This window comes from Aristolochia californica, unplaced genomic scaffold (assembly GCF_029961685.1).
Source record: "Aristolochia californica isolate CCGP_79_NKW_82.1479 unplaced genomic scaffold, dmAriCali1.0.hap1 SCAF_16, whole genome shotgun sequence".
In the NCBI taxonomy this organism is placed as follows: Eukaryota; Viridiplantae; Streptophyta; class Magnoliopsida; order Piperales; family Aristolochiaceae; genus Aristolochia; species Aristolochia californica.
The window spans coordinates 20,892,196-20,917,885 of NW_027181837.1; the positions used below are offsets into that span (position 1 = coordinate 20,892,196).

A 25,690-nucleotide genomic window follows, 5' to 3' on the forward strand; every position below is an offset into this window, starting at 1 on the left:
AACTTTAATATAGCGTGAAAATAGGTCTTACTTATAGAGATGATAAGGAAGGTTCATACGCGAAGGAGAGCGATAACCATAGTCTCAAAATAAATTTTTAATTGAAAAGTTCTTCTACTTATTACTTTGGAAGAATTCTTCTTAAACATTTGTTAGTCATTTTGAATCAACCACACTAATTTTAGCAGGATTGGTGTTAATGTTCCATATAATAAAACAACCGAAGACATCTGAGAAGAATTTCTAGTCGTCTATCTTTGCCATGATGGGAATTGTGTGGTTTACCACTAAGAAACTGTGTCTTTGATGCATTTCATGTGGTCACTTCCTTCAGTGGTTAATATTTGGTGGTTCCATTCCATTAAAAAGCTGTGACTGTGATTCATGTAAAGAAAAGTCCAGAACCAAGGCACCTGGTTGGTTCTGCAGTCACAATCCACGATGCCACAAGAAAGCTCAATCCCTGTCCGAGGAGTGGAGTGAGAGGAGGAACCCAGTGATGGTGATGCCAGAAACATGATATGTCACCTGTTCAAGAGAATGTGATTGAAGAATCGAGTAACAGTGGCAAATGGCGTTGTGACACCTTCTCTTAGTGGCTGTACTAGATAACCTAATGGTCTGCAACAATCAACATTATCAATTATGACTGTTTTCTCTGGTATCTTTCAAGAAGGACCACCATGAGCTTGGTCCCCAAGTCTGTGCATCACTTTCAAAGGACACCCACTTTGCTGTTCTTGTCTTTGAGCTGTTTAGCATTTCAATGGACAATTTGACACTGTAAAACTTCTTCTCTGGGACAAAACTTCAAGCACGTGGTGTAAACACAAAACAATCTGAGATGGAGCTTTCAGTGCTTCCATTCATTAAAACATAATGGCTACAGTCTGCTCCATAACTTGGATGCCTGCAACTGGCTTCAAACCTTTGATGGTTTATTCTCCATCAAATCGAAAACTTTCGGCGAGAAGAGAAAAGAGCAACAGGAGTAGTTTATTTTTTATTTTTTATTTTTTGTCTCACCAAAGTGGAGGAATTTGCGAAAGACGGAAGTGCGTAATTTTGCTACAGGCGCAGGCCTTCTTTTGAGCAAAAAGGTTGTCAGTATTTTTCAAAATTCAAAGTTCAAATGTTTCTTCCACCGGAAACGATCAATCAAATACAAGATCCCATTATGTTACTCTGGAAGCAACGAGAGGTCATTATTTTGCTATTATTTGCTTCAAATGTGGGAAATACAACCGTCTTCATCAATCCAATCTACACAATGATACAGATACCCCTGTGAGAGGAAATTTACTCTTTCTAGATGATAAGAAGAATCCAAAAAAATTGAACAGCAGAATTGAAGAAGAGAAGAGACATTTACAGCATATGCAAAGCAAGAGAAAATGGAAAAGGAAGAAGATGATGATAGAAGAATAACTTACCATAATAAGAACACAGAATATGAGTTGAACAAAAGCAAGTATGTGCCCACAATTGTTCCATAGTTGCGTTTTATTCCCTGTAGCTGTTATCAGTAAAAAAAAAGTAAAAAATCAACTCAATGAATCATAATGGCCAGTAGTGCATTTGATCTAACAGTTCAACTATCATGAGGTTGAAAGCCAACAGGATCAAAGCTTTTCTTATTAGAGTTTCTGGCCGGCAAACCTGGATTGGTTATCTGATATTACTAGATGACATTTGAAAACAGGTAGAGACCATACTTAAACCTGGTTAAGAGAATCCCCATGCAGAATATGGTACCAAAAATAAGCTGGTTTTTTCCTTCATCTCCTGGCCTGGAAGACCCACACTCCCCTTTCAGTTCTAAAACAGTGTTTATTAAGTGTTTAAGAAACTTAGTTTACTTCAAAATAATGTTCACTTTGTTATAGAGTGCATGCATGCAAGGCGTTAGACGTACAGAAAGTATTAGCCAGAAGATCCTCTCGAGACAATTGTTTTCCCATATAATGCTTCCGTATCGGCCAAAGCAATGGTTTCAGTGATTTGCTTTCCCAAGATTGCTTGCACATAAACGAGCAGAGATCACTCGCAAGTGAAACCTCCTTTCAAACATGCGGCTGTGAAACTCAAACCGAAAGCATTGAAGAAATAAATTGCCTTTAAGTAACTGCACGAACACAACTCTTAAATGGCTAACTACAAGAATACTCATAGATTATGCTTGAGGAACTGTCAGGGAGAATGGAGAAATGAACGTAAATCAGATATAAACTTGAATTATAGTGTCAAGTTATTATTCTCAGGAACAATCTTCAATAAGTTATACACTGGAATTTAAAGTTTAAACCTCCAATCTGTGACATGTTGGAGGAAAAAGGGGTCAACAAACAGAAAGCTGAGGAACCCAAACGCTTGTTTTCTCTCTCCCAGCACTGGTAAGTTGGTTTTGAACAGGAAATCAAAGATATTACAGGAATAAGTCAAAAGCTCTTTTTCTTTTGCCTTTCTCCTTCCTTCTACCCCACAGTTTCCTATCTTCTTTATAGAAATCGCATATGGCAAAAGGGAGTTGAATTATTTTTCCCACTTGGAAAGACAAGAGAAAGTGGAAAAGCCCTTCTCACATATCAACTCCTTGGCTTGACTTTTCTGTCATATCTTGCGAGATGTACTTGTTATTACTGTTGAATGCTTCTGTTCCTAAGCTTTCTGTCCCATCCTCCAATATTCCAAAGAATGTGGGTCTGCTGGGTCTTAGCTCCCAATCAGCCAACACCATCCTCCCTCTCTCTCTCTCTCTCTCTCTCTCTCTCTCTCTCTCTCTCGCTCTCTCTCTCTCGCTCTCTCTCTATCTAATCTGCAGACTGTTCTGGTGAATAACAGGAAAAGAAAAAAGAAAAAAGAAAAAAAAAGTAAAATGATCATCTCTCCCCACTTAATCTCAAACTAGAAAAGAAGGTTTATAACCAGACCCTGAATGAAGAAACTGCACCATCAAGAAACAAAGCACGATTAATTGTTTTAAATGGTGTTTAGTACTCCAAGGTCTTGCTATAAACCCTTCCTAGTTTCTCCTCCAAACGAGTTTCCTGGCCAATCAAAAAGGCTGAATGGATCCAATGCTTCCTTGTTTTCTGCATCTTCGTCAGATTTCTCCCCTCCAAATCCTTGTGAGAATATGAGGTTTAATGGGTCAGGATCTAATTCCCCCAACCCAGCGAAAAGATCGTCAGGTTGGTGGGAATCAGGCAGAGGAATCGGTCTGTAACTGGGGTGGAGGCCTTGTTGATGGGTTGGATCGAAGATGTGCTCTTCCATCTTTGTAGTTGGCTTATCAGTCTCACCCATTTCTTCCTTAACCGTGCTGGGATTCATTGACCCACCAGCCGTGACTGCAGAAGTGTTGTTGTTCTGGTTCTCCTTGTGTTCTTCCTTCATGTTTGTGGGTTTCGGTGTGCTAGTTGAAGTTGGATTCTTGGAAGCTGCATTGCTTTTGGCCGGCTGGGATCGTGTGGAACCCGCGAGTGCGTTTCTCTGTGTCGGCCATGGATGGTTGTGCTCAGAAGTGTATGTGATGACTAGCATGTTTGGATCAGTTCGGCTCCGCTCAACTTGTTTTCTTGCAGAGCAGCCTTTGGAGCTACTGCATCTGTAGTAACCTCTGTATTAAAAGGAAAAACCATGTTACCAGTCGAGTTAAAATCAAGATCATATTTCAAGATCTCATGTGAACGAGATGATTTGAAAGAAAGAGAATTTTTTTTTCTCTGTTGTTTTTATTCAGAACGATGATCTTTGTTTTCCTTCTCTTCTGAAAGAAAATGCTTTATTTAATGCTCAAACTAGTCAGCAGAATCAAAGGGAGAAAGAAAAAATGCTTCTAGTAGTGCTTCTCTTACGAAATCTATAGTACTGCTTAGTGGAGATCTCATTTGTTCTTGTTTCAGTGAAACGAAATACAAGAAGAAGTGAAATCACCTTGGATACGGAGAACCCTTTATTGGTTTCTGCCCATACTTTCGCCATGCCCAAAGATCAGAAGGAACAATTTCCCCACTTGGCCTACTGTTTGCAGCTGCAGGCGCCGGAATGCAGACCACCTTCTTTGCCTGGCTCTTTCTGAATTGACAAAAGCAAAATTGTTTTGATAAACTGTATTTCTTTTGCATTCCAAGTGACCAAAACACTCAGAAGTGGTGGAAGCACTGTGTCGACATCAATTTTCAAAATTGTTAAGAAGAACAGTCGTGTATGGCCAGTATTTTCCCTATCTTTCTCTATTTTTGGGTTTCCTGCTAATTGTTTTTTATGGTGGAAAAGATCCCGTGGTTAGGCTACAGTCGGCGGAAAAGCCAAAGGGTCATCTCTTGAGCAACAGCACGCTACAGAAATGAAGGAATTGGATTCTTTCTGGTGAGTTAGGCAAAAACAAGTTTCAGATGACTACATGAAAGCTAAATATGCCCCTTTTCATCCAGGTTAAGACCCCTGAAAACCAAGTCTATGATTGCAGTACTCAAAGAAGAAGCTCCATGAGAGTTTCTCATAACTATTCTCATCTACTCCTTGACACAGACTCGACCTTTGCAAAATTTCACAGAACTCCTTGCCCTGAGATTTCCGCCATGAATTCCGGCAAACCCGATCAATGTTATAGGCAAAACATGCCATTATGGTTGCTTATCTATTTTGGGCATTGATGAATTCATGAGATTAATATTGAAGCTTATTAAGCTAGGATAGAGGGTGTTGTATAAAATCAATGCACAGTACATAGAGGGGAAGATGATCAGAAGTAGATCGAAGGCCTGCGACTTAATTAATACTTACCTCCGTTTGATCCCGGGATTCCGAGGGGATGAAATCTGAACTCCTCCATTATCTACTGAACATCCTAAGGAGCTAGTGGCGACTGAACCGCCCCTCGGAGAGGCTGCCACGGGCGAGGGAGAATTACTGCTGGGAGAAATGGCAATCTTCGGGTTTGGGGAGATCTGAAGCATTCTAGAGAAGATATTAGAAGGCCTCTTCATATCTCCACCCAAAATCGTCTGAGCGAGAAAATTACCCTCAGCAACACTCTCTTCTTCCTCCATGTTCATCTTGACCAGACCTGCGGGGTTGGAACTGTTGAAGAAGACGGAACCCGCCAAGTCCAATTCGTGTAGCAAAGGATTTCTCATGCTAGAGAAAGGATCGCCGAAATCTTCAACTGGGTCTTCCATCCCGGACGGCAGGTTGGTGGCTTCTGAAGGAAATTGCCAATCGGAGATGGGGTTGTTAGATGCAACGCTGTTGGCTCCGCCGCCGCTGGCTCGAACTATATCTGCGAGATCCCCTTGATCATTCTCCATTCTCTGCCAGAAGAAACTGCACATTCCTCAACCTAAAAATCTACAAAGACCAGTAACAGGAGAACACTTCTGATCTCCAGCAGACTGATCACACGCCGAGGAAGCAATTAAACCATGCATTTCATATACGAGTTTTATACATGATTGAGGGACAGAAAGTGTTTTCGTGGGAGATGGGACTTGTTTCAAAAGGAAGGAGAGAGAAAGAGAGTGGGAGTTGAAACTCGACGCAAATCCTCGTTTTCAAAACAAACAAAGGCAGCAGCAGTTTTTCTAGACTCCCTATTTTAGAGGGAGAAGGAGAGACAGAGAAGAAAACGTTTTATTTCTCATTTTGATCAGCTTCAAACGCTGACTTTTCATTAACAGTTCTTCCCCATACGCAACAAGAGAAAGAAAGAGGGGCGCATGGAGATGGTTTATTAAATCATATCAACCAAACGGAGTCAAAATCTCTGCTACCCGTTCTTTTTTTTTTCTTTTCTTCTCAATTGAGGAATCTCTCTCTCTCTCTCTCTCTCTCTCGCGCTGTATTTCGTAGAGATTAGTGAAGACCTTTCCGAAGGTCCATTTTTAAATGCTGTCGAGGAAAAAAAAAAGATAAAAAGGCGGCAAGTAGCCGCATTTCTCGGCCAGCGTTTCGATACCAGTCCCCTTTTAAAAAATTCCTGCACAGTCTAATCTTTTTAAAATCATTTCCATTTTGCTGAAAATAAAACTGGCAAGTTACCGTTACGATTAAAATATTTCCACTCGAGACATATTCCCATCCTTTAATTTCGTTTTCCTTCTCTGGCAACTCTGAAACTACCATATAAAAAACAAGAATTCTCCATTAATCTCCTTCGATCTTTCCTCCATTAACGGTCAGAATGAATCTACAGAGTTGCGCAACTTCAATATTAATAGCAAACTATTTATGAATTCAACAAATTGTATAAGCTGCAAGTGAAGGTCCTTCATGGAGGAAAGCCGGCATGACAAGTTTTATTTTTTCTTTTCTTCTCTAATTGAGAGCTTCAATTTTTCTGGATTGAAGCAGGAGAGAGATAAGAACAAGGACACGGGCTATGATTTGCTTGAAAGACTAAAAAAGTCAACTCCCAGATTGACTTTGTAAGGAGTCGGCGGTTCTTTTCGTGGTTTCCACATTCTAGTTATGCACAACAAGTAAGATTTACAGTAATTTTATTCCTAATGTGCCCCTTGCTACATGTTGTAGTGGTGTCACCCTTTGGTGGGTCCCTTTGAAATTCTTGCAACCATATCACCATATCATTGGTGTTCAAACTCTAGGGTAATTCTGATAATTGATGTCAATCATATTATACCACAATTTTAGTATTAATTAATCTCTAAACTAAGGGACCTACGAATATTCGATCCCAAATGTTCCGGTCGACAAAAAGATCTGGACCATTGATTGAAACACCCTACCGACAAATCTGCGGTCGACTGAGACACAGGATGAACTGTCTAAAACATTGTATCACACTAATCCATTGGTGTTGAACATGAAGCATTTAGAATTCTAATAAAATGGGTCTTGTTGTCCTTTGGGAAGGTTTAACAAGCAGGGGCTATTATATGATTTTTGAAGAAAGGTGTTGTGGGGATGAAAGGTTTTGATGTGGGGGTGGTCCAAGTCCAAACATGAGGTGTTAATTCATTTAAATTAAAGAGATGGGGAGGTTTTTTTAATGGTGGTGATGTATGGGTGTTGGTGTGAAGGAAGGAGAGGTTGTCTTTAGTTTAGTATTTTGAGGGATTGAAGTATTCAATAGGCCAATGATCAGAGTCGGAATCACCGACCATCCTCCCTTGCTTGATGGGACCTTTACAGAATCTCCCTAGCCTGGCCTGAGAGGCCAATCTCTCTTTCTTTCTCTCTCTCTCTCTCATCCCTCTCCTTAATGTCTCACCACTCGGAGGGGTTGTTTCTGGACTGGAATGCTTACAAAGACCTAGGGTGGCAACGCTTCCCTTCATTTTCATCCATACACGCCTTACCACTTTGCTGCTTTTCAAGGTTCATGATGTCATATATATATATATATATATATATATATATATATGTCTCTCTGTTTTAAGGGTGGGATGACCTTGAGGAATCTGCGAATAATCCTACTTGATTAGAACAAATCAAGCCAATGATGTCATCTGCCCAATGAAATGGAAAGATCTAATGATAACCGGAAGTTGATTAATTAACAAAGGCCTCTGTGGGTTAAAAAGGGATAAAAAAGAATCAGTTTTTAAAGATAATTTTGTGTTCAGAGGAGGAAAAACAAAACAAAGAGAACCCATATGATGATCAAGTGGTCATTGAAGGCAGTGGTCCACACCCTCATTGATTGAGCTCAAGACAGAGGTTCTCCCACGTTCCTGCATGAAGAGAAGCCTACTGAAATCCCAGAAGAGAACAGGCTCACAGTGGGATTCTCCGTGCAGTGCCTCAGAGCCTGTCTTCCCTCAGGAATCAGAAGCATCCGCCCATGTGAACTGGACCCTTTGTTTAATCCTGGGTTTAATCCGAGCTTAGAAAAAGGCGACCAATTGGCACCCTACGACGCCATGACTCTCGATGCTGGCGACGACAAGATTCCGATTATATTAATCAGAACTGGATTTCAAGTCGCCCTGCAAGGTCATCTTTAGCTCCTCCGGTCACGCTTGATGACACCCATGTAAATCCACGCGCGTGACACTTGCCTCACGGCCTGACGCCCTTCCGCGTCATTCGTCGGCCACCGGAGTGATCCAATTGACCGGATCCGAGACGTTCTTTCAGACCTGAGAAGACAATCTTTGTTGCTTGTGAAGCACATAACCGTCGACATCACCACCGTGACGGTCAAAGGACTCGAAAAAGGCAGGAAGCAGCGTCCTCATCAACCCAACAAAAAGAAGAAGAAATAATTTCTCATGGTCCACCGCTGCAAGTGTCTACTTGTAAGAGTCCCAGCCATGCAAACCCTAGTATCTATGTAGGGCCCTTTTTCTGAACCACATCTTAACATAAGATTGAATTAGGGACTCATATTACAAGAAAGTAACGAGTTTGATTCCGTTTCAAGTTAAAACACGGCTCAGAAAACCCTGAATAATATAAACCCATCTACAGATCTTGGTATCCCAACCCTAATCATCTTCACTAACCCTAGATATACATCCACATGCATATTATACAAATGAAGCTTCTTCCCTAGGTAGTTCAACCATGATTGGAGTGAAAAATAAGAAGACTCCCCTCGAGAACATAAGAAACCCTAATATACAAATGCCTTCTCGAGAGCTCCAAATCCAAGCTTTTCTTTCTTTCTCATCTTCTGCAGAATTGGATTAAAATAAGGACTTAGGGTTTATGGGCATTGGGATGTGGGTGATGCACGTGCTGCTTTGCATTCTAAAATGGCTTTACTTCCAACGAGCTCATCTCAAAAGCCCTCCAAACTGAGTTGAGAAGCTCACCAGATTTCTACTCAAAGTGCCAACACAGTAGTCATCACCAGATCACCTTTTCCCAACCCTTTTTGTTGTCATCTGGGAAATGATAAGAAAATTGGGATTTTTTTATAACTAATGCAGGGTTTAGGGCTAAAGCAAAGGATTAAGTATCGGAAATGTCAAGAATTTTTTATTTTTTTTCATCAGAGAAGACGGACACTTGGCGAGATCCCTCCATTAATTTACTTTTTAACTTATGTTGAGATGTGGTTTAAGGAATCTCAGGGACACAAAGACTAATTGGTTTTTGGTTCTTGGGAAGAGATATTTAATGTCTGGGTTAGTATTAAGAAAAGGGTTAATTAAGCTATCTAATTTCTCTCACTTGGTATAGTTTGCAGCCCTACAAGGGTGGCACGTAGAGTCACATGCTCTACAGACACGTCCAAATGTAAAAAATTAAAGTAAACGCAATTCTTAACCTTAAGATTAACCACTAGATGTGCATATCAAACCTTAAAAGAGGCCTAAGAACATAACTACCTTCTTCTTCGTATTACACTGGTTCTCAATTTACCGAATGTAACCTGCTTTTCTTCCAGATATTAACTAGGGGGGTTACACTAGTTCTTGACGAACAATTATGGCTTCCTCTCGTCATAATCAACTAATGAATGATAAATTATTAAATGTTTCTGAATTTATTCATATGAGAAGCTTGTAGCTAGCTTCAGGGAAGTCGCCATAATGTACCATTTAAACCAGAAAAAAAAAAGAAAAAAAAAAGCGACAGCCAGATCCAACCAGACCAGCAGTCAATTTTTATTTGATTCAATGATAAATATAAAGCCCAGCCATATATATTACACCATCTGGATCTCCATCTTACGACGACATTGAAAGAGAATCTCACTTCTTGGAAAAAAACAAACATTAGCTACCCGCCAGCATGAGCTGATACAGATTCTTCTTTTCCCCCCCAAATCTTCCTAAGCTGTAGGGGCACAGCCCTGTCATAAAACCGAACCATCCTTTCACCAAGAAAGAGTTCAGAATTGTTTAAATAGTGATTGAATGAACTCATCAGAACTGAAAACTGTTCACTGATCATTCATGGAGTCAGTCACTGTTATGACACTCTTTATATAATCTGCACTGAAACATGGAGTCACTGTTGCAGAGAGGGCCACAAAACCCAGAAATAGTTTTAGATTATAACTGGTGTCGGCAATTATTTGGTGCCTGATGGGTTGCTTAAAATTGAGACTGGAATAGAAAAAGGAAATTATCAAGAATTATTAGGATTATGCAGGAGTTTGACTGTCAAATCATGGCATTTGTTGAGCCATCTTCATCGACAATTTTTCTGATTATGAGAGTGATAAAGTGAGTATAGATAATTGATGTTGGAAATGGAAATGAAATACTCTGATTGTTATTTCAAGATGGTAACGTTACAGGAATGATCAAATAATTTCCAGCATACAGAAATTAACTATGAAACTTAAAGACAACACTGAAGGAGGTAACTTGGGAATGGAGTTATCTGGTAATTCTAAATGCAGAAAATGATTCATGTATCTTTAACATGTTTGGGATAAGGCTGATGTTATTGTGGAAGAGTTCTAAATTGACAGAATGAGTGTCTTTGAGACTTCATGATTAAAAGTTGAAATGACAGAACAAGAACACTTTGGCTAATTTTGGTTGAGTAATATTTCCTTATAAGAAAAATGTGTCAAAGTCCATCCGATTGACTTGCGATATAGGCCTAAAAACATGTAAAAGTTGAATATCTTGAGGAAGTTTCAAACTTTCCATTATCTAGATTGAAGGCTCTTATACCTTAATTTTAGTGGTAGGAAATGAAAACTCTCTTGCCTAGTTCATTTGTGCTAAAATGTTTGGCTTAATGTCATGATTATGGATTAATTTCTGCTGCAATTTCCTTGAAATATTTATATTCATCCTTCTAATTTCGAAATTTTCTTATAGACAACCAATTTTTAGATTATTCTATCAAGTGCATTGAAAGATAAAAATACTTTTTAAACTTGTTATTACACCTATAGAAGGCTAATCCAATACGAAAAGTCATTTGGTGCGAAAAGTTATCTCAGTCGTCCGATCAACGACTATCTCAGTCGTCCAATCAACGGCTATCTCAGTCGTTCGATCATGATCGGACAACTGAGATAGTCGTTTCGTATATTTCGCACCAAATGGTTTTTCATATTGGATCAGTCATGTATACCTATATTATATGGTCTCATTGAAACTTCAGTCAATTGCAAGAATTGTTCTTTCTTAACTTCAGCCTCGTGAAGTTTTGGTAAAAAGAAAAATCAATAACAACACCCATAATGATAATTTCTGAGTAGAAATTATTAGGCAAAAGAGAGGTTAGGTTTGAAGTCTATGAAAGAAGAGGAATAGTACTATGATCTCTAAAATTAACATTAACATTAATGATATAATAGTGGGCCTGATAATGCAAGCTAATAATTACAAGACTCATCTCATGATTCAATTTCCTTGATGTCTTCAAACCAAATCAAAGAAAAGTAATCTACAAGTACATTGGTTGGGTAAGTTCTATTTCAAATGTAATCTGAAACCAGCCATCTCAATCTAGGCATGCAAATTCATGAATAGACTACATTCATTCCATCTCATAGGATCAATTCATCGGGGAAGAAATTTGTATAACTTGAGCCATCTTGTGATTTGTTAGGAACTTTGAAAAAAAATTAAAGTATTTTTTCTTACAATTAGTTGTAGATTAATATTTTAATTTTGATTTTAATTGATGTAATTATGTAATAAAACTTTTGTGAAATTTCTCTAAAAATACTATCTAGAGTTATAGGGTCCATTCAAAGATAAGATCTAAAGCACCTTAAATATTTATTTTTTAATAGTAATTTTCCATATTTATTTGTGCTTATTCTATATTTATCTATCTTAAAGAAAAACATATGTATGCAAAATTACCCCATCATAGATTTGTTTCTAGTTTGATAGAGATGGAAAAAATCATACCTAGTTATATATCTAATATTTTTTTAGCCTCAGTGAAGAACAAACCTAGAGGGGTGGGGTGGGGAGGTGGAATTTGTTAACTCTTGTTCTAAATTTTAACTCTTGTTTCTTAATCTTTATGCATGTGTATTTGTCCTTTTAATTAATTTAAAGTCCAAGGCTAATTTTATAATTTACATTCGTGCACAATTATCAAGATACATTTTGAAGCAATTATATACAAAGTATAAAATATTTGAGGTGGTTCACAATCCATCTACAAATTGCTAGTCCATCTTCAAGATGATTTAGCAACTTGAGGATCTACCAAGCTTAGGGTGTCTTACGACATCTACAACAAATTGCTTCTAAGACCAATTACAATATTATCTATGTAAGGATTTATGATACTCAATTGACCATAACAATCAACTTACATTAGCACACCCTGAATTAGATTTACATCAGCTAACTAGGCACACAAGCTTATACCCATAAAGGGATCTTCCAACAATTTAGTAGGCTACACAAACCTAGACCCACACATGGAGTTTCACAAGCTCACTAGGCATACCAACTTAGATCCACACATAGATTTTTAGCACTGCCTACCTACACAAGATCTTATAGCTCATATAGCAACAATTACAACTGCCCAATTTCTACTCCTCAAGCACTTCTCTTTAACACATAGGATTTGAGGATGGTCTTGCCTGTTCAAGGCTTGACTTAGATTGTAAGGATTACCTACTTATAATATAGCCCAACATAAATTACCTCTCAACAGGTAGATTTGAAAATCCAAGCCATAAGTGCACCAATACTAAATACCCATTCAATGTAATAATTAGTTCAAGATAGTACTTAATGATTTTATTTGAAAATATAGGCAGCTTAAAATAATCTTTGATAACTTAATTTTAAAATAGAGGCTCAATGTAAATTTGGGAATAGATTTTTAAATTGGAAAATGTACACAAAGCAAGTCACTAAAATAATTGATTTTAACGTGTACTAGTGCTAGTTCTTCGTACATGACCAAATACCATTGAAATATCTCAAAGTATATGCATGTAAATACTTGGATTTGAAATCTTAGTCCCAACTTTTAATATTTTGAAAAAAAATCCCTTCAAATGCCTCAATAACTTGGAATACTGGCATATAAGATATGATTTGAAAGTAAAGGAGGTAATAATACCTATTTCAAGTGGAATCAATCACAAAATTACTCAAAATGCAATTGCCAAATCAAATGTGATCTTTAAAAACTCTTAGCACACATTCAACAAACCGAGATCTAATCAATCAATATTTAAAAGAATAAGCATTGAAATACTTATCTTAATGAAGAAAATTATATAATTTGGAGCCTAAAACTTCTTAATTCATGTGTGAGGGCTTGGGAGGCATGGTTTTTATTGATGTGAGTTGGGGTTAAATAACACAAGTTCCAATATTCAAAAACTAGCTAGAATAAGTGGATAAAACTATTTTGACATTTTGCAAAAATAGATGAAAACTAAGCCCGAAAATTGTGGAAACTTCTGTGTCAAGCAGGAGTTGACTTCTTTTTCTTTCTCAAATCTCACTATTTCATGGGATTGACTCTTTTTTCCTTTTTCTTCAAGTTTTTGCTTCTATGTGGCTCAACTCCTTTTGCTAAGGGGTCAACTCCTCATAGTGGGTTTGACTCATTTTTCTTTGTCAAAATCTTCTATTTTTTTGTAGTTGACTCCTTTCGCTACTTCATCTTGACAAATGTATTAACTTCTATGCTAAGGTTTTGACTCTTTTGATGGGTTCAACTCCTTTTTCGCCTTCAAAACTTTTTGTTTCTTTGTAATTAACACCCTTTCTTTTTATGCTATGACAAGGGGTTGGCTCCTTTAGCTCCTTTTTCACCATATGTTTGATTCATTTTTGTCTTTTCACTTTAGGAATTCATATTTCTCATTAATGAGCTTGACTTCTATGCATGAGTTTAATTCCTTCGACCTTTGGCATTTCAATTCTTCAATTTTTTTATCCAAAGTGATTGACTTTTTGCTATGTGGTTGATTACCTTTGCCTGTTAGCTATTTGCACAATATGATTATTTCTTTCTCCCGATCAAACGGTGTTACAAAGTTGTTTGGACGGTGTGATTTCTACCATGAGCTACTTGTTTCTCTATTTTGTATGGACCACAAGGATGGACCATGGTTGGTCGAATTGGATGCTACTAAAAATTTTCTTTGAGGGTTTTATGGTTTACATAAATACTTAATGCGTATAATTAGTAACATGAGTATTTGTTATCATCAAAATTATCTTAACAAGGATCTCGAGACCAACACTCTTCCTATTTTTTTATGATGACGGACACCCATAAACATATAAAATATAAGCCCAATAAGTGCTTAAATATAAATAAATATCAAATATAAAAATCAAAACTTTCAATTTGATTCTCCAAAGTTTAATGCTATGTTTACTTTGTAAACAATTTATATGTTCAGTCCAAAATTTCTTTTCCCCTTTTGACATCATAAAAATTCATTATGGACGTTGTAAATATACTCTCCCAATAGTGATGATCCTCCTGTCATTATGCAATTTTCTACCCTTGGTTGTTACATTTTACTCCGACTTTTTATAATGTTCTATGACATTCAACCATAGGTAGCCTCAAATAGTATTACAATTAGAGCACAAACCTCATACATCTAAAACAATATACAATGACTAGAACAATCATCAAAATTGGGGGTTTAATTTCCCTTGGGGACTTGAGTTAGCAAAGGCTCCATTTACACCTAGATATATTAGGTGGTTCCCTTGAAGAATTTTTATTCTCGTAAGAAAGTTCCTTCATCTCTTCATCTCTTCCACACATTTTTAATGAGGTTTTTTAAATTTAAAGTTTAAGCTCTATCTCATTCCTTCATTTTCATTTCTTGCTTCAAAAACTTTCTTAACTTCCTCTACTTTCTAAATTTTCTTTTTTCTTCTTCAAATGAGATGAAGTTATTTTAAAGTTTAATTTGACCTCATTTATTGCCCATTTCTTCAGCCCTATGCATCTGATAGGCTCATCTTTTTAATTGGTCATCCCTCTCAAATCCCTTGGTTTTCCTAGCACACTTTGTTTTTCTTCAAGGATCATGTCCTTGGGGCTGACTTTCTTTGATCTCTTTCTCCTCATTTGCATCCTTCTATTTTTATACTTTAATTTTTTACAAGAGGATTACCATTTAGATGGATAGGTCCTAAGTTTGCCTATTTCATAAAAATGACACATCTAGAGGCCAAAGGAATGTGGTTGATACCATAGTAAGGGATTTCTATGGGGATCTTGTCTAGAGTTAATTTTCATAGGGAACTTCCTTTCCAAGGTTGGTCGATGGTTCATTCATTCTCCCAAAATTCACTAAGACATCAATGCTCATTTTCAAACCATTATCACAAATATAATAACCCAACATAATTCAATAAATCTTGACCTGCCCATGGTCATAGCTGCACTCCTCTTGTTGTTGATTAGATTAAACATTTTACTCAACATTCAAACTACAACAAGTTATGAATGAAATCAAAGGCAAGCAAAACGTATCAAGAAATAGTAACCTTTTTTTTATTTTTCATTATAAAACATATCAAATCTTGTCTTTCTTTTTTCTTCATGTTTATAGGGGTCAACTCTTATTTCAAACGGTCGACTCCTCATAGTTCTCTATCAAAACCTTTTATTTTCTGTAGTCGGATCCTTTTACTCCATCATGTCAAGGGGTCAACTCCTTTGATGAGTTAGTCTCCTTTTTCACATTCAGAACTTTCCAATTCTTTGTACTCACACCATTTGCCTTTCTATTATGACAAGGAGTCGATTCCTTTCATAGGGGTCAACTACTTTACCTCCTATTTCACCATATGTTTGATTCCTCTGTCTTTACACTTCAAGGCTTTGTCTTTCTGACTAATGAGCTTGACTTCTATGCATTGGCTCGGCTCCTTCAACTTTTGATGCTTCAGTTGTGCAAATTCTTAAATGAAGTGATAACTTCTTGCTATATGGTCGACTCCTTTTGCCCATTCTATCAAGCAATGCTACTGATCCTGACATGAGTTGCTTACTTTCCTTTGTATGTGGACCATTGGGATGAACCATGGCTGGTCGTACTAATATGTTGCCAAAAAAATTCTTTGATGGCTTTATGAGTTGCATAATATACTTAATACATAACTCGAGTATTTGTTATCATAAAAATTATCTCAGAGGGGATCTTAAGACCAACACATTCGACATAATGTGTATATCCTATTTCTAATCTTTCTCTTTGCCTTTGTAAAATATTTTTATTACTACTTACATAACATAATACCCAATCAATCAACTACTAAAAATTAACATTTATCTTTTATTTAATCATCCATTAACTATATGAAATAACAATGATCACTTTACCTTACAAGAAACTTTAATCAACTTGAAAGTCTCTGTGGTTCTCATCAATGTCTCTATTTCTCAAAAAAGTCTAATTTGATATGAATTATAGAATTTTATCTAAAAGAGTCATATGGACTTTTAAGGCTTTACTGGAGAAAAAAAATTACATATATGAAATTGCATTTTGCCTATCAAATACATTTAGTTACTAAACCATGAAAAATGTTGAAGAAAAGGAAAATCATCCCACAATTTGTTGTTTTCTCTACCTCTTAGGAACAAATCAAAGTGGTGGGCACTCTTAAGTCACAAGGTACTGAAACACAAAGCATATATCCCATCCACCAAATTCATTTGGTTTCATGAGACACATCTGGATCACTAATTACTCCCTGTTGTTGGGGCCTTCCATGCAAAGCCAAGGGAGATAGCATGGCCATGCAGCGAGACATCTCTTTTGACACAAAGCCACCAAGTGTCAATCCCCAATGAACAAGATAAAGGTCCCCCCTGTTCAAAGTGCTTGGTGACCTCATTGGGCACATTGGCCCCTACCCAAGTGTTTTCTGATACACACAGCAATTATGATTTTAGTGTGGTCTTGACTAACTGAGTTGATAATTTTATCCTATTGTCTTTTTTTTTATGATAAGGTATGAAAAATACCCATCTAAAGTAATGTAAACAGAAAAAAGTGTGAAAATAATAATGATAAGTAAATGAACTCGGGGAAGGCTTTTTCTGGTGTGGGCAGTTGCTACAAGCTCAGTTCTTGTTATCTTCAGTCTTGACAGCTTCCCATATGGACTGATTGACAAGATGTATAGGATTTAAACTAAAGGAATATGAAATGAGTGACTAGATGAGATGAATGATTTTGAAGGGTTTGAGTGATTGGACTCGATACCAAACAAGGATTTGATATTCTGATTTGATGGTCATTTCTAGGTTTCGAATCTCTTGGGGGGAGGACGATAAAACTCAAGTAAAATAGTATGTAAGGGCAGAAAAAAGATGACCTTTTAGAGAAGGTCAATTCCAACACCTATCATATTTTCGCTCTCTACCTTAATTTTCTTTCTCTTCTATTGTTTCTTCTCTTCTTGATCTCTTCTGTTCTTTTCTTTGTTTTTGAAACTGAAGAACAGATCAGTTATCTTATTTCACTCGGTTATTTTATTGATTTGGATATTCTATTTTTTTCATTTGTTTTTGTGCTTATCAGGATTACGGGTTATGTTCAGAACTCAGAGGACGAAACGACATTGTGAACTTGATTACAGATCTATTCAAACTTGGTTTAATTCTTGTCACAAATCCGCGCAAACCAAAAAATACAAACTACAAACTAGCCAGAAAAAAAATATATATATTAAAGAATGACAACATTTCAAATGGCTGAAACAAATTATTGTAATGGTTGTGCGCCTAGAATTTGGACTGAATGTAATTCACCACGCTCTTGTTCACTTGTAAGGCCTTGGCTAAAGCATCTTCGGCGATTGCTGGGCTTGACCCAAAAACGGTATTAGCAATGGTGATGACTCCTGGATTTTGGCTGCTGAGAGCAGCGATGGCAACTGCTTTGGTGAGGCCTGGATTATGCTGGAAATGGATGAGTCCGACAGGGAAGACAAAGACGTCACCCTTTTGGAGAAGCTTAGAAATGAGTCGATTTTCAGGGTTGGAAGTGACAAAACCGACGTAGAGAGTGCCTTCGAGGACTGTCAAGATCTCTGTTGCTCGTGGGTGAGTATGGGGGGGATTCTGGCCATAGGGTGCATAATCTACTCTGACCATGGAGATGCCCAGTGTGTTCAGTCCTGCAATCTGCGCTACATTAACAGGGGTAACAGTGGATCCCACTGCATTTGATATGTTGCGAGGTATGTGAAGTCCAGAGAAGGAGAAATCATCAGCTGTAGCAAGCATGGGGTCCTTGCAGACCAACCCGTTCACCAAAACTGAAAGAAAAAGCAAAAAACAAGTCAAGTTCATATCCACAATGATGAATTAATTGCAGGGAAAGAAATGAGAAGAGTATTACCATCTGACTTGGTGGCAACACAGAACTCCTGGAGGGGACTGGGATCAGATGCAAAACTGCAAGTGGAAACTGAGAGGAGAAGCAAAAGCACGAGGGTGAAGGCAGCCATCTTCAATTTCTCAAACTACAATTGAGATGAAACAAGTAGTGGAATTTCTTTAGTGAGCAAGAAGCATGCTATGCATGGATATTTATACAGAGAGAGGGAAGAAAGTCTTGACAAGTTGAGAGTAACTCTTGAAATGGTCGTGCTAATTTGACTGTTTTTTTTATATTCAATACGCCTGCAAGCAGTAGACGGCTTCTTCTCAAGCAATAGAGTTTAAGATTTTTCAAATACTTGCCGCGTGAAGACTGAAGAGTAAGAGTAGAGGACACCAGAGAACAACAACAGCAAAAATGATATATATCCATTTTAACTCAAGCCACTCTATTCTGCAAATAAGTCTTCTGTTGCAGACAAAAGATTAGGCGGCAGAAAAAAGAAAATATTACTTCTCTTTGCTGCATCTTTCTGAGAAGAAAGAGAATAAGCTGCTGACTTAGCTGGCCACGATCGTCTCTTCCTGAACTCATTAGTGGCCTCCTCTTGGCATAAGTAGAGTGAGCAGCAGCAAGAGATTATCTCGGGGGACAGCAAAAGACCATACATAGAGAGTTCTTTCACTCTTGCGACCCCCTTAACACATATATATGCTTGCACAAGTATTTCAGATTACGTATTAATGGAGCTTAACAAGTGGGGAGGTAATAGACTTTTCCCTGCCTCCACTTTTAAATTTCTTGCAGAAATGTTTTAATGGTCGAACCTAACATTGAGTGACCCATTGGTGATTGTGAATTGGGTCCAAGGCCCATCCCAAAATGACTAACCAAATTAAACTCTCATGTGGATAATTTGGGTTATGATATATGTGAAGTTAGGTCCAAGGCTCATCCCAAAATGACTAGCCAACTTAGGAAGGTTTTTTCCCAACTAATAAATTCAAGATCATTCTACTTACTAATATATGTGGGACTATTCTTTAACACTCCCCATCACGTGTAGGTCCTCTTTTTATAACTTTACACGTCAATAATTTGGTTGGAAGTCTACATACGAGTATTTGCTCTGATACCATGTGAAGTTGGCATCACAGAACAAGTACACATAAAAAGTGCAATTACTTAGTTTATCCTAACTCTTCTGAAGTTCTCATCGATAGTCTCGGGTCTGAGACTATTCTTAAGGATCTTTACTCTGTTTATTTTCTATTTAATAAATAATAAATAAAAATACGTAAACACGTAAAATTAACACCCTTAGTAAACAGAAGAATCAGAGTCCAAAAATCATGGATACTCTGATAAAACTTATTCTTGGCAATCCACAACAGCTTCCATAATTTATTCAAATGTAGATAACAGCAGAGTAAGCCTCCGTCAGAACTTGGATTGTATAAGCTCTACAATCTTCTTCTCCACCTGAAAAGCTCTAGCCAGAATACCAGCTGAAATCTTCGGTTTTGACCCAAAGACAGTATTAGCAACGGTGATCACCCCAGGGTTCTGGCTGCTCAAAGCTGCAGTAGCGACTGCACTAGTGTTCCCCACATTGAATTGGAAGTGGATGAGTCCGACTGGGAAGACGAACACATCGCCCTCCAGAAGCACCTTGCTGATGAGGCGATTCTCAGGGTTCGATGTGACAAAACCGACGAAGAGACAGCCCTTCAGGACTGTCAAAATCTCGGTAGCTCGTGGGTGCGTGTGGGGAGGGTTCTGGCCGTAAGGCGCATAGTCGATCCTCACAATGGAGATGCCCAGAGTGTTGAGACCAGGAATCTGGTTTACATTCACTGCTGTCACGTTGGAACCAACAGCATTTGTTGGGATTCTCACTCTGTTGAGCCCAGTAAAGAAGAAATCGTTGGCCATGGCGAGCTTGGGGTCCTTACAGACAAACCCATTAACTCGAACTGCAAAGCAAACAAATAAGTTATCACTTCGAACTCACTCCAAGTGTTTGTAAAGAGTAAATAATGGAGAAAACGATTAAGAGAAAGTACCATTGCTGTTAAGGTCCGCAACACAGAGATCCTGGAGAGGGCTTGGATCGGATGCAAATGTAAGAGAAGCAGCTAAGCTGAGGAGGACAATAACAAGGATGTTTCTGGCCATTCTCACTCTTCCTGTGGAGAGACTAGTAGAAGACGTACTTGTGAGTTGTGACTGAAGGAAGAAGAGAAGACCATTTATAGATGATAAGAGGCAAGACTCTCATATTAAAACAGATAAGGAATTGATTGAAAAGACCTTATTTGTATGCATTTTTCTGGCCTCATCTCATACTATCTACTAAATAGTTTAGTATACCTATGCAAATAATAGAAGCAATCTGCAGCATAAGCACCTACTTTGATTCTAAACATCAACTGGAAGCCAAACTTCAGCACTTAAAACTAATAAACAACTGTAATGGTGCTTAATAAAAACTTTTCAGAAGTTTAGTTTTTTGAGGTAGGCTCATAAATGATTCCTTGACATCCTATGAACTTTGGTTCATGTGTTTAGCTGGTTAGGAACCTTAGAATCGCTTACAAATCATTCTAAAGGACAATTTGTAGGGTACAAAATGATGAAAAAATCATTCTCTTTGATCACTTTGTTTATTAAAAGTATTCTTGTTGATCTACCTTTTTTCATTCATGCCTCCTCAATTTGTCTTTTCCTTCGTTTCCTATTGGGACAATAGTAAACTTATTTTCCCTAAGACTAGAAGAATTGGGGTAAAAATTCCTAAAAAATCAGCTAACATAAAAAAAATAATATTTACACTTTTACACACTATTTTGTGTTGCCACAAACAAACCCTCATTACATTTGCAACTTTAAAAAAAAAAAAAAAAACACATGAAACTCACAAGGTTATTTCCCAAACTCAATTGGAGTGCTTTAACATGAACCAAATTTTGTCTGAAACAATCCCTAAAGTAATATTAGATATAGGGGGGTTAGTCAATTAGAATCAGGAGATGAATTTCAGTCGCATTACTCAGTTCATCTCCTAACATCGTTAGTGGTGCACCAGCGCCCAATTCATGTTGATGAATCAGATATATCTGAAGATGATGCCCAAGGTTTAATTTCCGGATTTAGGATTCCGTAGTTTTTTGGAAATTGTCCAAATGAGCGTCAGGAGGCCAATTTTTTTTTCTTTCCCACCTGCTCTCTTCTCTCTCGGTCTCCTTCGTCTCCTTCTTCCTCTCTCGATCTCTTCCTCCTCTCTCATTTTCATCTCCCTCTTAGCCTCCTTCTCCCTTCTCCCGTCTCCATCCCGATGTCGAACATCGTCGCACGGCGGCTCCATAGCAGTTCTTGTTGTAGAGTCGCTCAATTGCGGCACCTCTGTTGCAACGCCTCCAGCGTAGCGTCATCTCCGTCGTAGGGCCGCCTCCGTCGCAGTCCCCCTCGTAGGGCAGCCTCCATCGCAGTCCCCCCTCCAGGGCTGCCTCTGTCGCAGCGTCATGAGGACGAAGACGCACTGCCGACACTGGCTCTGCCCAAGTTCAGCCAAGTTAATCTTGGTCAACTCGGTTTTAAAAAAAAAAGATATCGCAAACATGGTTAACCTTATTAATCCCAATCATCCACTGTATCTTCACAACTCCTCACTTAGGAGAATTATAGCACATGGAGTCATTCCATGACTATAGCCTTAACCGTCAAAAACAAATATGGTTTTGTTGATGGATCACTGATTTTTGTTTATTTATTATATTTATTTTTTAATTACTATATCATAATAGTAATTTAATTGTGGTAATTAAAATATTATTAAATCAAGCATTTGATAAATTATTTTGGTTCAATTAACCCATTTATATAATTAATAAAACCAATGGTTTTAAATTTAACGCAAAAATATTATTAATTAATAATACATAAAAATATATAGTGTGTTAAAGTTAAAATTTGATCAATTCTTTTTTTTAAATCATTCCTTTTTATGTTAAAGTATATCTTATGTTATTAATAAATTAATAACTTAATTTATTATATTGTTATTTTTAACTTTATTTTTTTTATAATTAATCATGTGCACAATTAATTGGCTCACATAATTACTATATTAATGTACAATGAACTGCAATCAATAAATAATATAATATCTAATTTAATTAATTAATATATTAATAGATTTTAATTATACATTAATTACTTATTAGTGTAGTAATCATGTTTGTTTTACCTAATTCAAGGTTTAGGTATTATGTTTTAATTAAGTATATTATTACAAGTTACTTTTTCTCTTATTTTTTAATTTTTTTAAATTTTGGGGCACTATCACTGGAAACAGTTTTCCAGTGCACATAAACTTGTCCATACTAACACCAAATTTGAAGTTGAAGTTCATATAGATAATTCAAATGAATTTGAAGTTGAAGTTCATGTTTACATAGTGTTTAAAGGGGGGGTGGGTTAATCCCCCCAAATGGATACATGAAGATCAAGTTCATGTCCAACATGAAGATCATCTTCGCACTTGGGGTTAGTATTGACGACTTCATGTGCACTGGAAAACAATTTCCAGTGTTAGTGCCCCAACATGAGAAAAACATAAAAAACAAGAGAATCTCTAAACCTTTACAGTACACTTAATTACAACATAATCTTTAAACCCCAAATTAGGTAAAACAACCATTATTACTACACAAATAAATTATTTAATGTATAATTACATATATTAATATATTTATTAATTGAATTAGATATTTTATTATGCATTAATATGGTAATTACATGAGACAATGAAATACGCACACGATTAATTATAAATAATAAATAAATAATTTTATAAATAAAAAAAATGAAAGTAATATGTGGAGTTATTAATAACATATGATATACTTTAACCTAAAAATGAATAATTTAAGAGAAAAATTGATCTAATCATAAATTTAACACACTATATATTTGTACATAATATATTTTATGTATTATTAATTAATAATATATTATCACAAAATTTAAAACCATTGGTTTAATTAACTATAGCAATCGGATAATTATGCCAAAATAATTTATCAAATATTTATTTTAAAAATATTTTAATTATGACTATTAAATCACTATTTTTAATATAGTAATTATAAAATAAATGTATTAAATAAATAAAAATAATTATTTTATAAATAAATTTTATATATTAATGATTTTGATGACGATAGTTTTAAACTATCGTCGTCTTCCTCAGGGGCGAGCCAGCAAGCAACGGCGACGGTGATGGGCCAGTGGGCAACGCCGATAGAGGTGGCGCTCCGACAGTACGCAGAGAGGGAGAAGAGAGGGAGGCCTAGAAGTCCAAATGTCAAAATCGAAGAAAACCGAAACTTAAACAAGGAAAATCGCAAGAAATTGAAAGGTCTTTTGGGAAAAAAAATAATAGCGTGAGGGAGAAGGGAGTGAGATGCCGAAAGGGAGAAAAGAGGGAGAAGAGACAGAGAGATAAGAGAGAGGGAGAAGCGAGCGGGAGGTTCAGAGGGAGAGCGAGTCCGAGAAAGAGAAGGACATCGGGAGGACGTTCGCAGCGAGAGATGGAGACAGTAGAGAGGGAGACCGGAGAGGGACGGCGGAGACGAGAGAGGGAGCAGAGAGCTCGGGCTTCAGGGAGACGACAGAGGGGCTGCGGGAACAAGAGCGAGGTGCGGGAACGAAATGAGGAGAAATGAGCGAGACGGTCTGAGCCAGAGAGAGCCCGCGCAAGAGCCATGTAGATGATTCTCAAAATCGGGCGGAAAACACTTTCCGCTCTTTATTCTTGAGACATGAACTCTTGAATCATGTATGTTCATGTACATGACATGAATTTCGGCGCTCCCTAATGACATCAGGATATGAACTGCGTAATACGTATGAAGATCATGTCCTGAGTCATGTGCACTAACCCCCCTAACCCCCCATATGGAGGGCATCCAATTTACCATCTTTATGGGACCTCACATGCTACTTGGGTGCACTTTTTCCCAGTTGGGTGCCTTTATAAACTTCTGAAAATAGCAATGAAATAAAATTTTAATAAATCATTACAAAACACAGAACAATGGATTAAACATTACAAAAATAAGAAACTGATCAGGTTCGGTGATCAATTTAAAATCGTGACTGCTTTTCAAAAAATTTAAAATTAAAACCGTGACTGGAGGTAACCCACAATCTTCTTATCCACTTGGAAGGCCTTGGCCAAGATATCAGCTGGAATCGGCGGGTTGGAGCCGAACACAGCATTGGCGACGGTGATCACACCTGGGTTTTGGCTGCTCAGAGCGGCAATGGCGACTGCGTTGGTCTTACCCACGTTGATCTGGAAGTGGACAAGTCCAACGGGGAAGACGAAGACATCACCCTTTTGGAGAACCTTAGTGATCAGGCGATTTTGAGGGTTGGAAGTGACGAAGCCGACATGGAGAATGCCTTCCAGGACAGTCAAAATCTCTGTGGCTCGGGGATGAGTATGGGGGGGATTCTGGCCATTGGGTGCGTAATCTATCCTGACCATGGAGATGCCCAGTGAGTTCAGTCCTGCAATCTGTGCTACGTTAACAGGGGTGACAGTGGAGCCCACTGTATTTGATATGTTGCGAGGTACGTGAAGTCCGGAGAAGAAGAAATCATCAGCTGTAGCAAGCTTTGGGTCCTTGCAGACGAACCCATTAACCAGCACTGAAGACAAACAAGAACGCAGTATTCAGTTATATATTACCAGAAAATGCATATTCGTCTGGAATTGAAGATTATGAAGACAGCAAACATAAGCATATAATTACCATCTGATTTCGTGGCAACGCAGAAGTCTTGTAGGGAGCTGGGATCGGATGCGAAAGAAACAGAGGAAGCAGAGAGCAAAAGGAGGAGTACAGGAGCAAATGCAGCCATCTTCCAACTTCAGGAACAGGAGAGATGATGGAATTCGATCAAATGTATTGTGATGAGAAAGAAGTGTGCCGTTAATGGGGTATTTATGGAGAAAAACAGCAAACGGAGTCAAGCCAGTTTCCTAAGAAATCTTCAATGGCCGTGCTGAGACGAGGTAGTTTTATATTTCTTGAAGACTTCGGTACAGAGCCAATGAGGAGGTAGATGGCAAAGAAGAACGACAAAAGCAAGCGCGACAGAATTCAATAAACAATAATTTTCTGACCCAGTTCATCACCTCACTAGACGCGTATGAAACAGGATCCGTCTTCCAACTGAAAGTAGGGTGGGGCACAAGTTAAACAGCCACCGGTTCATATTAATATAATTAAAATATATTTAACTGAGACTCTTCTATGAAACCTCCTCCTATAAGACCTCCTCCTATGAGACTCATGTAAAACTCCATCATCTTAATTTAAGATTCCATGCCTTACATGATGTAATATATCTAGGAGATATTTGTTTTGATTAAGAAAA

The 25,690-nt window shown here is 37.5% G+C and overlaps 4 protein-coding genes across 4 annotated transcripts; all 4 read right to left on the reverse strand.

Moving 5' to 3' along the window:
* Positions 1-2,322: 2,322 nt before the first annotated feature.
* On the reverse strand, positions 2,323-5,336 carry LOC137953387 (probable WRKY transcription factor 14). The gene is made up of 3 exons (XM_068800762.1): positions 4,789-5,336; positions 3,937-4,077; positions 2,323-3,619 (listed from the first exon to the last, which is right to left on the reverse strand). Exons 1-3 carry the CDS (start codon positions 5,334-5,336, stop codon positions 3,010-3,012), a joined length of 1,299 nt encoding a protein of 432 aa, XP_068656863.1. The 3' UTR covers positions 2,323-3,009.
* A 12,301-nt stretch (positions 5,337-17,637) lies between these two features.
* Positions 17,638-18,368, reverse strand: LOC137953138 (putative germin-like protein 2-1). The gene is made up of 2 exons (XM_068800377.1): positions 18,257-18,368; positions 17,638-18,173 (listed from the first exon to the last, which is right to left on the reverse strand). Exons 1-2 carry the CDS (start codon positions 18,363-18,365, stop codon positions 17,638-17,640), a joined length of 645 nt encoding a protein of 214 aa, XP_068656478.1. The 5' UTR covers positions 18,366-18,368.
* A 1,310-nt stretch (positions 18,369-19,678) lies between these two features.
* Positions 19,679-20,419, reverse strand: LOC137953007 (germin-like protein 8-2). Its single transcript, XM_068800178.1, has 2 exons — positions 20,305-20,419; positions 19,679-20,214 (listed from the first exon to the last, which is right to left on the reverse strand). Exons 1-2 carry the CDS (start codon positions 20,414-20,416, stop codon positions 19,679-19,681), a joined length of 648 nt encoding a protein of 215 aa, XP_068656279.1. The 5' UTR covers positions 20,417-20,419.
* Positions 20,420-24,406: 3,987 nt separating this feature from the next.
* Positions 24,407-25,171, reverse strand: LOC137952506 (putative germin-like protein 2-1). The gene is made up of 2 exons (XM_068799576.1): positions 25,063-25,171; positions 24,407-24,958 (listed from the first exon to the last, which is right to left on the reverse strand). Exons 1-2 carry the CDS (start codon positions 25,169-25,171, stop codon positions 24,423-24,425), a joined length of 645 nt encoding a protein of 214 aa, XP_068655677.1. The 3' UTR covers positions 24,407-24,422.
* Between the last annotated feature and the right edge of the window lie 519 nt (positions 25,172-25,690).

What these genes read in the sequence shown, in the direction of transcription:
- LOC137952506 (XM_068799576.1), bottom strand. Translation starts at nt 25,171, where the DNA reads ATGGCTGCATTTGCTCCTGTACTCCTCCTTTTGCTCTCTGCTTCCTCT. An exon ending in CGTTGCCACGAAATCAGATG is followed by an intron (nt 24,959 to 25,062) that starts GTAATTATATGC and finishes GTTTGTCTTCAG; the next exon opens with TGCTGGTTAATGGGTTCGTC.
- LOC137953007 (XM_068800178.1), bottom strand. Translation starts at nt 20,416, where the DNA reads ATGGCCAGAAACATCCTTGTTATTGTCCTCCTCAGCTTAGCTGCTTCT. An exon ending in TGCGGACCTTAACAGCAATG is followed by an intron (nt 20,215 to 20,304) that starts GTACTTTCTCTT and finishes TTTGCTTTGCAG; the next exon opens with TTCGAGTTAATGGGTTTGTC.
- LOC137953138 (XM_068800377.1), bottom strand. Translation starts at nt 18,365, where the DNA reads ATGGCTGCCTTCACCCTCGTGCTTTTGCTTCTCCTCTCAGTTTCCACT. An exon ending in TGTTGCCACCAAGTCAGATG is followed by an intron (nt 18,174 to 18,256) that starts GTAATACTCTTC and finishes TTTTTCTTTCAG; the next exon opens with TTTTGGTGAACGGGTTGGTC.
- LOC137953387 (XM_068800762.1), bottom strand. Translation starts at nt 5,336, where the DNA reads ATGTGCAGTTTCTTCTGGCAGAGAATGGAGAATGATCAAGGGGATCTC. An exon ending in AATCCCGGGATCAAACGGAG is followed by an intron (nt 4,078 to 4,788) that starts GTAAGTATTAAT and finishes TTGTCAATTCAG; the next exon opens with AAAGAGCCAGGCAAAGAAGG. An exon ending in AAGGGTTCTCCGTATCCAAG is followed by an intron (nt 3,620 to 3,936) that starts GTGATTTCACTT and finishes CTTTTAATACAG; the next exon opens with AGGTTACTACAGATGCAGTA.